Source organism: Blennius ocellaris (assembly GCF_963422515.1).
Source record: "Blennius ocellaris genome assembly, contig: SUPER_5_unloc_1, whole genome shotgun sequence".
Classification (NCBI taxonomy): Eukaryota; Metazoa; Chordata; class Actinopteri; order Blenniiformes; family Blenniidae; genus Blennius; species Blennius ocellaris.
The window spans coordinates 1,478,058-1,490,609 of NW_027662315.1; the positions used below are offsets into that span (position 1 = coordinate 1,478,058).

General features: G+C 52.7%; 1 protein-coding gene across 1 annotated transcript in view; it reads left to right on the forward strand.

Annotated features, from left to right (window-relative positions):
• Positions 1-12,027, forward strand: part of LOC308130995 (ninjurin-1-like) — a 71,839-nt gene extending 59,812 nt beyond the window's left edge. The window contains exons 2-4 of the mRNA XM_080521203.1: positions 9,843-10,068; positions 10,256-10,391; positions 10,515-12,027. Coding sequence (XP_080377329.1) covers positions 9,843-10,068; positions 10,256-10,391; positions 10,515-10,590 — 438 coding nt within the window. The 3' untranslated portion in view covers positions 10,591-12,027. The remainder of the gene's footprint in view (positions 1-9,842; positions 10,069-10,255; positions 10,392-10,514) is intronic.
• The last annotated feature ends 525 nt before the right edge of the window (positions 12,028-12,552 follow it).

Sequence of the window (12,552 nt, forward strand, 5' to 3'; positions counted from 1 at the left end):
GTACCAGAACCATGGAGGTGTGCAGTTGCAGAACCATGGAGATGTGCGGTACCAGAACCATGTAGGTGTGCAGTAGCAGAACCATGGAGGTGTGCAGGAGCAGGAGCACCAGAACCATGGAGGTGTGCAGTAGCAGAAGCAGCAGAACCATGGAGGTGTGCAGTAGCAGAAGTAGCAGAACCATGGAGGTGTGCAGTACTAGAACCATGGACGTGTGCAGTAGCAGAACCATGGAGGTGTGCAGTAGCAGAACCATGGAGGTGTGCAGTAGCAGAAGCAGCAGAACCATGGAGGTGTGCAGTACCAGAACCAATGAGGTGTGCAGTACCAGAACCATGGAGGTGTGCAGTACTAGAACCATGGAGGTGTGCAGTACCAGAACCATGGAGGTGTGCAGTAGCAGAAGCAGCAGAACCATGGAGGTGTGCAGTAGCAGAACCATGGAGGCGTGCAGTAGCAGAAGCAGCAGAACCATGGAGGTGTGCAGTAGCAGAACCATGGAGGTGTGCAGTAGCAGAAGTAGCAGAACCATGGAGGTGTGCAGTACTAGAACCATGGAGGTGTGCAGTACCAGAACCATGGAGGTGTGCAGTAGCAGAACCATGGAGGTGTGCAGTAGCAGGAGTAGCAGAACCATGGAGGTGTGCAGTAGCAGAAGCAGCAGAACCATGGAGGTGTGCAGTAGCAGAAGTAGCAGAACCATGGAGGTGTGCAGTACTAGAACCATGGACGTGTGCAGTAGCAGAACCATGGAGGTGTGCAGTAGCAGAACCATGGAGGTGTGCAGTACCAGAACCATGGAGGTGTGCAGTAGCAGAACCATGGAGGTGTGCAGTAGCAGAAGTAGCAGAACCATGGAGGTGTGCAGTACTAGAACCATGGAGGTGTGCAGTAGCAGAAGTAGCAGAACCATGGAGGTGTGCAGTACCAGAACCCTGGAGGTGTGCAGTAGCAGAAGCAGCAGAACCATGGAGGTGTGCAGTAGCAGAACCATGGAGGTGTGCAGTAGCAGGAGTAGCAGAACCATGGAGGTGTGCAGTAGCAGAAGCAGCAGAACCATGGAGGTGTGCAGTAGCAGAAGTAGCAGAACCATGGAGGTGTGCAGTACTAGAACCATGGACGTGTGCAGTAGCAGAACCATGGAGGTGTGCAGTAGCAGAACCATGGAGGTGTGCAGTAGCAGAAGCAGCAGAACCATGGAGGTGTGCAGTACCAGAACCAGGGAGGTGTGCAGTACCAGAACTATGGAGGTGTGCAGTAGCAGAACCATGGAGATGTGCGGTACCAGAACCATGTAGGTGTGCAGTAGCAGAACCATGGAGGTGTGCAGGAGCAGGAGCACCAGAACCATGGAGGTGTGCAGTAGCAGAAGCAGCAGAACCATGGAGGTGTGCAGTAGCAGAAGTAGCAGAACCATGGAGGTGTGCAGTACTAGAACCATGGACGTGTGCAGTAGCAGAACCATGGAGGTGTGCAGTAGCAGAACCATGGAGGTGTGCAGTAGCAGAAGCAGCAGAACCATGGAGGTGTGCAGTACCAGAACCAATGAGGTGTGCAGTACCAGAACCATGGAGGTGTGCAGTACTAGAACCATGGAGGTGTGCAGTAGCAGAAGCAGCAGAACCATGGAGGTGTGCAGTACCAGAACCATGGAGGTGTGCAGTAGCAGAAGCAGCAGAACCATGGAGGTGTGCAGTAGCAGAACCATGGAGGTGTGCAGTAGCAGAAGCAGCAGAACCATGGAGGTGTGCAGTAGCAGAACCATGGAGGTGTGCAGTAGCAGAAGTAGCAGAACCATGGATGTGTGCAGTACTAGAACCATGGAGGTGTGCAGTACCAGAACCATGGAGGTGTGCAGTAGCAGAACCATGGAGGTGTGCAGTAGCAGGAGTAGCAGAACCATGGAGGTGTGCAGTAGCAGAAGCAGCAGAACCATGGAGGTGTGCAGTAGCAGAAGTAGCAGAACCATGGAGGTGTGCAGTACTAGAACCATGGACGTGTGCAGTAGCAGAACCATGGAGGTGTGCAGTAGCAGAACCATGGAGGTGTGCAGTAGCAGAAGCAGCAGAACCATGGAGGTGTGCAGTAGCAGAACCATGGAGGTGTGCAGTAGCAGAACCATGGAGGTGTGCAGTAGCAGGAGCACCAGAACCATGGAGGTGTGCAGTAGCAGAAGCAGCAGAACCATGGAGGTGTGCAGTAGCAGAAGTAGCAGAACCATGGAGGTGTGCAGTACTAGAACCATGGACGTGTGCAGTAGCAGAACCATGGAGGTGTGCAGTAGCAGAAGCAGCAGAACCATGGAGGTGTGCAGTACCAGAACCATGGAGGTGTGCAGTACCAGAACCATGGAGGTGTGCAGTACTAGAACCATGGAGGTGTGCAGTACCAGAACCATGGAGGTGTGCAGTAGCAGAAGCAGCAGAACCATGGAGGTGTGCAGTAGCAGAACCATGGAGGTGTGCAGTAGCAGAAGCAGCAGAACCATGGAGGTGTGCAGTAGCAGAACCATGGAGGTGTGCAGTAGGAGAAGTAGCAGAACCATGGAGGTGTGCAGTACTAGAACCATGGACGTGTGCAGTAGCAGAACCATGGAGGTGTGCAGTAGCAGAAGCAGCAGAACCATGGAGGTGTGCAGTACCAGAACCATGGAGGTGTGCAGTACCAGAACCATGGAGGTGTGCAGTACCAGAACCATGGAGGTGTGCAGTACTAGAACCATGGAGGTGTGCAGTAGCAGAAGCAGCAGAACCATGGAGGTGTGCAGTACCAGAACCATGGAGGTGTGCAGTAGCAGAAGCAGCAGAACCATGGAGGTGTGCAGTAGCAGAACCATGGAGGTGTGCAGTAGCAGAAGCAGCAGAACCATGGAGGTGTGCAGTAGCAGAACCATGGAGGTGTGCAGTAGCAGAACCATGGAGGTGTGCAGTAGCAGAAGTAGCAGAACCATGGAGGTGTGCAGTACTAGAACCATGGAGGTGTGCAGTACCAGAACCATGGAGGTGTGCAGTAGCAGAACCATGGAGGTGTGTGGTACCAGAACCATGTAGGTGTGCAGTAGCAGAACCATGGAGGTGTGCAGTAGCAGGAGCACCAGAACCATGGAGGTGTGCAGTAGCAGAAGCAGCAGAACCATGGAGGTGTGCAGTAGCAGAAGTAGCAGAACCATGGAGGTGTGCAGTACTAGAACCATGGACGTGTGCAGTAGCAGAACCATGGAGGTGTGCAGTAGCAGAAGCAGCAGAACCATGGAGGTGTGCAGTACCAGAACCATGGAGGTGTGCAGTACCAGAACCATGGAGGTGTGCAGTACTAGAACCATGGAGGTGTGCAGTACCAGAACCATGGAGGTGTGCAGTAGCAGAAGCAGCAGAACCATGGAGGTGTGCAGTAGCAGAACCATGGAGGTGTGCAGTAGCAGAAGCAGCAGAACCATGGAGGTGTGCAGTAGCAGAACCATGGAGGTGTGCAGTAGCAGAAGTAGCAGAACCATGGAGGTGTGCAGTACTAGAACCATGGAGGTGTGCAGTAGCAGAACCATGGAGGTGTGCAGTAGCAGAAGCAGCAGAACCATGGAGGTGTGCAGTAGCAGAAGTAGCAGAACCATGGAGGTGTGCAGTACTAGAACCATGGACGTGTGCAGTAGCAGAACCATGGAGGTGTGCAGTAGCAGAAGCAGCAGAACCATGGAGGTGTGCAGTACCAGAACCATGGAGGTGTGCAGTACCAGAACCATGGAGGTGTGCAGTACCAGAACCATGGAGGTGTGCAGTACTAGAACCATGGAGGTGTGCAGTAGCAGAAGCAGCAGAACCATGGAGGTGTGCAGTAGCAGAACCATGGAGGTGTGCAGTACTAGAACCATGGAGGTGTGCAGTACCAGAACCATGGAGGTGTGCAGTAGCAGAACCATGGAGGTGTGTGGTACCAGAACCATGTAGGTGTGCAGTAGCAGAACCATGGAGGTGTGCAGTAGCAGGAGCACCAGAACCATGGAGGTGTGCAGTACCAGAACCATGGAGGTTAGCAGTACCAGAACCATGGAGGTGTGCAGTACTAGAACCATGGAGGTGTGCAGTAGCAGAAGCAGCAGAACCATGGAGGTGTGCAGTAGCAGAACCATGGAGGTGTGCAGTAGCAGAAGTAGCAGAACCACGGAGGTGTGCAGTACTAGAACCATGGAGGTGTGCAGTACCAGAACCATGGAGGTGTGCAGTAGCAGAACCATGGAGGTGTGCAGTAGCAGGAGTAGCAGAACCATGGAGGTGTGCAGTAGCAGAAGCAGCAGAACCATGGAGGTGTGCAGTAGCAGAACCATGGAGGTGTGCAGTAGCAGAAGCAGCAGAACCATGGAGGTGTGCAGTAGCAGAACCATGGAGGTGTGCAGTAGCAGAACCATGGAGGTGTGCAGTAGCAGAAGTAGCAGAACCATGGAGGTGTGCAGTACTAGAACCATGGAGGTGTGCAGTACCAGAACCATGGAGGTGTGCAGTAGCAGAACCATGGAGGTGTGTGGTACCAGAACCATGTAGGTGTGCAGTAGCAGAACCATGGAGGTGTGCAGTAGCAGAAGCAGCAGAACCATGGAGGTGTGCAGTAGCAGAACCATGGAGGTGTGCAGTAGCAGAAGTAGCAGAACCATGGAGGTGTGCAGTACTAGAACCATGGAGGTGTGCAGTAGCAGAACCATGGAGGTGTGCAGTAGCAGAAGCAGCAGAACCATGGAGGTGTGCAGTAGCAGAAGTAGCAGAACCATGGAGGTGTGCAGTACTAGAACCATGGACGTGTGCAGTAGCAGAACCATGGAGGTGTGCAGTAGCAGAAGCAGCAGAACCATGGAGGTGTGCAGTAGCAGAACCGTGGAGGTGTGCAGTACCAGAACCATGGAGGTGTGCAGTACCAGAACCATGGAGGTGTGCAGTACTAGAACCATGGAGGTGTGCAGTAGCAGAAGCAGCAGAACCATGGAGGTGTGCAGTAGCAGAACCATGGAGGTGTGCAGTACTAGAACCATGGAGGTGTGCAGTACCAGAACCATGGAGGTGTGCAGTAGCAGAACCATGGAGGTGTGTGGTACCAGAACCATGTAGGTGTGCAGTAGCAGAACCATGGAGGTGTGCAGTAGCAGGAGCACCAGAACCATGGAGGTGTGCAGTACCAGAACCATGGAGGTTAGCAGTACCAGAACCATGGAGGTGTGCAGTACTAGAACCATGGAGGTGTGCAGTAGCAGAAGCAGCAGAACCATGGAGGTGTGCAGTAGCAGAACCATGGAGGTGTGCAGTAGCAGAAGTAGCAGAACCACGGAGGTGTGCAGTACTAGAACCATGGAGGTGTGCAGTACCAGAACCATGGAGGTGTGCAGTAGCAGAACCATAGAGGTGTGCAGTAGCAGGAGTAGCAGAACCATGGAGGTGTGCAGTAGCAGAAGCAGCAGAACCATGGAGGTGTGCAGTAGCAGAACCAAGGAGGTGTGCAGTAGCAGAAGCAGCAGAACCATGGAGGTGTGCAGTAGCAGAACCATGGAGGTGTGCAGTAGCAGAACCATGGAGGTGTGCAGTAGCAGAAGTAGCAGAACCATGGAGGTGTGCAGTACTAGAACCATGGAGGTGTGCAGTACCAGAACCATGGAGGTGTGCAGTAGCAGAACCATGGAGGTGTGTGGTACCAGAACCATGTAGGTGTGCAGTAGCAGAACCATGGAGGTGTGCAGTAGCAGGAGCACCAGAACCATGGAGGTGTGCAGTAGCAGAAGCAGCAGAACCATGGAGGTGTGCAGTAGCAGAAGTAGCAGAACCATGGAGGTGTGCAGTACTAGAACCATGGACGTGTGCAGTAGCAGAACCATGGAGGTGTGCAGTACTAGAACCATGGAGGTGTGCAGTACCAGAACCATGGAGGTGTGCAGTAGCAGAAGCAGCAGAACCATGGAGGTGTGCAGTAGCAGAACCATGGAGGTGTGCAGTAGCAGAAGCAGCAGAACCATGGAGGTGTGCAGTAGCAGAACCATGGAGGTGTGCAGTAGCAGAAGTAGCAGAACCATGGAGGTGTGCAGTACTAGAACCATGGAGGTGTGCAGTAGCAGAACCATGGAGGTGTGCAGTAGCAGAAGCAGCAGAACCATGGAGGTGTGCAGTAGCAGAAGTAGCAGAACCATGGAGGTGTGCAGTACTAGAACCATGGACGTGTGCAGTAGCAGAACCATGGAGGTGTGCAGTAGCAGAAGCAGCAGAACCATGGAGGTGTGCAGTACCAGAACCATGGAGGTGTGCAGTACCAGAACCATGGAGGTGTGCAGTACCAGAACCATGGAGGTGTGCAGTACTAGAACCATGGAGGTGTGCAGTAGCAGAAGCAGCAGAACCATGGAGGTGTGCAGTAGCAGAACCATGGAGGTGTGCAGTACTAGAACCATGGAGGTGTGCAGTACCAGAACCATGGAGGTGTGCAGTAGCAGAACCATGGAGGTGTGTGGTACCAGAACCATGTAGGTGTGCAGTAGCAGAACCATGGAGGTGTGCAGTAGCAGGAGCACCAGAACCATGGAGGTGTGCAGTACCAGAACCATGGAGGTTAGCAGTACCAGAACCATGGAGGTGTGCAGTACTAGAACCATGGAGGTGTGCAGTAGCAGAAGCAGCAGAACCATGGAGGTGTGCTGTACCAGAACCATGGAGGTGTGCAGTAGCAGAAGCAGCAGAACCATGGAGGTGTGCAGTAGCAGAACCATGGAGGTGTGCAGTAGCAGAAGCAGGAGAACCATGGAGGTGTGCAGTAGCAGAACCATGGAGGTGTGCAGTAGCAGAAGTAGCAGAACCACGGAGGTGTGCAGTACTAGAACCATGGAGGTGTGCAGTACCAGAACCATGGAGGTGTGCAGTAGCAGAACCATGGAGGTGTGCAGTAGCAGGAGTAGCAGAACCATGGAGGTGTGCAGTAGCAGAAGCAGCAGAACCATGGAGGTGTGCAGTAGCAGAAGTAGCAGAACCATGGAGGTGTGCAGTACTAGATTCATGGACGTGTGCAGTACCAGAACCATGGAGGTGTGCAGTAGCAGAACCATGGAGGTGTGCAGTAGCAGAAGCAGCAGAACCATGGAGGTTTGCAGTACCAGAACCATGGAGGTGTGCAGTACCAGAACCATGGAGGTGTGCAGTAGCAGAACCATGGAGGTGTGCAGTACTAGAACCATGGAGGTGTGCAGTACCAGAACCATGGAGGTGTGCAGTAGCAGAACCATGGAGGTGTGCAGTAGCAGGAGTAGCAGAACCATGGAGGTGTGCAGTAGCAGAAGCAGCAGAACCATGGAGGTGTGCAGTAGCAGAAGTAGCAGAACCATGGAGGTGTGCAGTACTAGAACCATGGACGTGTGCAGTACCAGAACCATGGAGGTGTGCAGTAGCAGAACCATGGAGGTGTGCAGTAGCAGAAGCAGCAGAACCATGGAGGTTTGCAGTACCAGAACCATGGAGGTGTGCAGTACCAGAACCATGGAGGTGTGCAGTAGCAGAACCATGGAGGTGTGCAGTACCAGAACCATGGAGGTGTGCAGTACCAGAACCATGGAGGTGTGCAGTAGCAGAAGCAGCAGAACCATGGAGGTGTGCAGTAGCAGAACCATGGAGGTGTGCAGTAGCAGAAGCAGCAGAACCATGGAGGTGTGCAGTAGCAGAACCATGGAGGTGTGCAGTAGCAGAAGTAGCAGAACCATGGAGGTGTGCAGTACTAGAACCATGGAGGTGTGCAGTACCAGAACCATGGAGGTGTGCAGTAGCAGAACCATGGAGGTGTGCAGTAGCAGAACCATGGAGGTGTGCGGTACCAGAACCATGTAGGTGTGCAGTAGCAGAACCATGGAGGTGTGCAGTAGCAGGAGCACCAGAACCATGGAGGTGTGCAGTAGCAGAAACAGCAGAACCATGGAGGTGTGCAGTAGCAGATGTAGCAGAACCATGGAGGTGTGCAGTACTAGAACCATGGACGTGTGCAGTAGCAGAACCATGGAGGTGTGCAGTAGCAGAAGCAGCAGAACCATGGAGGTGTGCTGTACCAGAACCATGGAGGTGTGCAGTACCAGAACCATGGAGGTGTGCAGTAGCAGAAGTAGCAGAACCATGGAGGTGTGCAGTAGCAGAACCATGGAGGTGTGCAGTAGCAGAAGCAGCAGAACCATGGAGGTGTGCAGTAGCAGAACCATGGAGGTGTGCAGTAGCAGAAGTAGCAGAACCATGGAGGTGTGCAGTACTAGAACCATGGAGGTGTGCAGTACCAGAACCATGGAGGTGTGCAGTAGCAGAACCATGGAGGTGTGCAGTAGCAGAACCATGGAGGTGTGCGGTACCAGAACCATGTAGGTGTGCAGTAGCAGAACCATGGAGGTGTGCAGTAGCAGGAGCACCAGAACCATGGAGGTGTGCAGTAGCAGAAACAGCAGAACCATGGAGGTGTGCAGTAGCAGATGTAGCAGAACCATGGAGGTGTGCAGTACTAGAACCATGGACGTGTGCAGTAGCAGAACCATGGAGGTGTGCAGTAGCAGAAGCAGCAGAACCATGGAGGTGTGCTGTACCAGAACCATGGAGGTGTGCAGTACCAGAACCATGGAGGTGTGCAGTACTAGAACCATGGAGGTGTGCAGTAGCAGAAGCAGCAGAACCATGGAGGTGTGCAGTACCAGAACCATGGAGGTGTGCAGTAGCAGAAACAGCAGAACCATGGAGGTGTGCAGTAGCAGAACCATGGAGGTGTGCAGTAGCAGAAGCAGCAGAACCATGGAGGTGTGCAGTAGCAGAACCATGGAGGTGTGCAGTAGCAGAAGTAGCAGAACCATGGAGGTGTGCAGTACTAGAACCATGGAGGTGTGCAGTACCAGAACCATGGAGGTGTGCAGTAGCAGAACCATGGAGGTGTGCAGTAGCAGAAGCAGCAGAACCATGGAGGTGTGCAGTAGCAGAAGTAGCAGAACCATGGAGGTGTGCAGTACTAGAACCATGGACGTGTGCAGTAGCAGAACCATGGAGGTGTGCAGTAGCAGAAGCAGCAGAACCATGGAGGTGTGCAGTACCAGAACCATGGAGGTGTGCAGTACCAGAACCATGGAGGTGTGCAGTAGCAGAACCATGGAGGTGTGCGGTACCAGAACCATGTAGGTGTGCAGTAGCAGAACCATGGAGGTGTGCAGTAGTAGGAGCACCAGAACCATGGAGGTGTGCAGTAGCAGAAGCAGCAGAACCATGGAGGTGTGCAGTGGCAGAAGTAGCAGAACCATGGAGGTGTGTAGTACTAGAACCATGGACGTGTGCAGTAGCAGAACCATGGAGGTGTGCAGTAGCAGAAGCAGCAGAACCATGGAGGTGTGCAGTACCAGAACCATGGAGGTGTGCAGTACCAGAACCATGGAGGTGTGCAGTACTAGAACCATGGAGGTGTGCAGTACTAGAACCATGGAGGTGTGCAGTAGCAGAAGCAGCAGAACCATGGAGGTGTGCAGTAGCAGAAGTAGCAGAACCATGGAGGTGTGCAGTAGCAGAAGTAGCAGAACCATGGAGGTGTGCAGTAGCAGGAGCACCAGAACCATGGAGGTGTGCAGTACCAGAACCATGGAGGTGTGCAGTAGCAGAACCATGGAGGTGTGCAGTAGCAGAAGCAGCAGAACCATGGAGGTGTGCAGTACCAGAACCATGGAGGTGTGCGGTACCAGAACCATGGAGGTGTGCAGTAGCAGGAGCACCAGAACCATGGAGGTGTGCAGTAGCAGAAGTAGCAGAACCATGGAGGTGTGCGGTACCAGAACCATGGAGGTGTGCGGTACCAGAACCATGGAGGTGTCCTCTGGTCCACAGGCCCCCCAGGGGAAAGCGGTCCGGCCCATCAACCTGAACCACTACGCCACCAAGAAGACGGCGGCCCAGAGCATGCTGGACGTGGCGCTGCTCATGGCCAACTCGTCCCAGATGAAGACGGTGCTGTACGTGGGGCCGCGCTACCGCTTCTACGTCCCGCTGCTCGTGCTGCTGTCGCTCTCCATCACCCTGCAGGTGGCGGTGGGGCTGCTGCTCGTCTTCATCGGTGAGAGGAAGACCCTCCTCCTCCTCCTGGTGGTGTCCCCGTCTCTTCATCTGTGTGTGTGTGTGTGTGTGTGTGTGTGTGTGTGTGTGTGTGTGTGTGTGTGTGTGTGTGTGTGTGTGTGTGTGTGTGTGTGTGTGTGTGTGTGTGTGTGTGTGTGTGTGTGTGTGTGTGTGTGTGTGTGGAGCAGTGAAGTACGACCTGAACGACGTCAGGAAACACGCCAAACTCAACAGGATGAACAATGTGGCCACGGTCTTCGTCTTCTTCACCGTCCTCATCAACATCTTCATCACAGCCCTCGGCTTCGAAGGTTACTCTATCAGGTAACACACACGCACGCACACACGCACGCACGCACGCACACACACACACACACACACACACACACACACACACACACACACACACACACACACACACACACACTCATGTTGTCTTCTCCACAGATCACAGCCGGTGTCGATTCCAGAGCCGCAGCTTTCCATCATGCCTGGAGACTTTAACAACACTGGAGGAGTTTAGAAAGAGTTTATAAACTCTTGATAAAGAGTTTATAAAGAGTTTAGGAGGAGTTTTTAAAGAGTTTATAAAGAGTTTAGGAGGAGTTTATAAACAGTTTATAAAGCGTTTATAAAGAGTTTATAAACAGTTTATAAACAGTTTATAAAGAGTTTATAAAGAGTTTAGGAGGAGTTTATAAACAGTTTATAAAGAGTTTATAAAGAGTTTATAAAGAGTTTATAAACAGTTTATAAAGAGTTTATAAAGAGTTTAGGAGGAGTTTATAAAGAGTTTATAAAGAGTTTATAAAGAGTTTATAAAGAGTTTATAAAGAGTTTATAAAGAGTTTAGGAGGATTTTATAAAGAGTTTATAAAGAGTTTAGGAGGAGTTTATGAAGAGTTAATAAAGAGTTTAGGAGGAGTTTATAAAGAGTTTTGTAAAGAGTTTAGGAGGAGTTTATAAAGAGTTTATAAAGAGTTTACTTCAGCCTGAGGATCTCACAGCGTGGAGGAGAGGAGGCAGTTATTCTTTCCCCGTGGGGTTAAATCTGAAAGAAGACTAATCTGAGTTTAGAGACCACTCAGGACCAACCAGAACCACTCAGGACCAACCAGAACCACTCAGGACCAACCAGAACCACTCAAGACCAACCAGAACCACTCAGGACCAACCAGAACCACTCAGGACCAACCAGATCCACTCAGGACCAACCAGAACCACTCAGGACCAACCAGAACCACTCAGGACCAACCAGAACCACTCAAGACCAACCAGAACCACTCAGGACCAACCAGAACCACTCAGGACCAACCAGAACCACTCAAGACCAACCAGAACCACTCAGGACCAGTCAGGACCAGCCAGGACCACTCAGGACCAGTCAGGACCAGTCAGGACCAGTCAGGACCAGTCAGCTGCATGTTAACTGAGACACAATAGCTGCATCATGTTTGAACAGAAAGCTCTGACGAGTCCCGGTCCCCCATCCTGGTCCCCCATCCCGGCCCCCCATCCCGGTCCCCCATCCCGGCCCCCCATCCCGGTCCCCCATCCCGGCCCCCCATCCCGGTCCCCCATCCTCACATCCTCCTTCATGACCAACATGGAAGTTGAGCAGCAAAGAAAAGAAAAGAAAAACAACCAAAGCTGAGCATCCTGACAACAGAGGCTTCATCCACCTTCATCAACATATTGAGGGTGGAGGAAACCACTGTCCAATCAGCAGACAGAACATCAACATATTGAGGGTGGAGGAAACCACTGTCCAATCAGCAGACAGAAGGGTTAGGGTTAGGTCCCCCTCTCCCCCTCTCCCCCCCTCTGTAGTCTGGGTGGACTGGTCTGGTAGCTCCGATCACCTGCAGGATGTCTATGTTGTCTGGATTCTAGTTGTCTCTGCTCTGGTTTGGGTTTGAAGACCTGGACTATTGTGTGAATAAAACCTGTTTTGATAGAACTTTGAGTCTGTTTCTGTCCTTCCTGACCGTTGGGCCCGTAAGTCACCATACATCTTCATCAACAGACCCGTGGTGGTCCAACAGAACCATGGTGGTCCAACAGGCCCGTAGTGGTCCAACAGAACCATGGTGGTCCAACAGGCCCGTGGTGGTCCAACAGAACCATGGTGGTCCAACAGGCCCGTGGTGGTCCAACAGAACCATGGTGGTCCAACAGGCCCGTGGTGGTCCAACAGGCCCGTGGTGGTCCAACAGAACCATGGTGGTCCAACAGGCCCGTGGTGGTCCAACAGAACCATGGTGGTCCAACAGACCCGTGGGGTTCCAACAGAACCATGGTGGCTCAACAGACCCGTGGTAGTCCGACAGACTGATGCTGGCTGGTCTTTCCTGGTCCATCAAGGCTTGAGGACACGGACTGAAGGTGGCATCTCCTCCTCAAAGTGTGTGACAGTGATCATGGCTCTCCGGAGCACCTGATTGGCCAGATCACGTTGTGAGAAGATAGTCGCTCGTTGCTACGC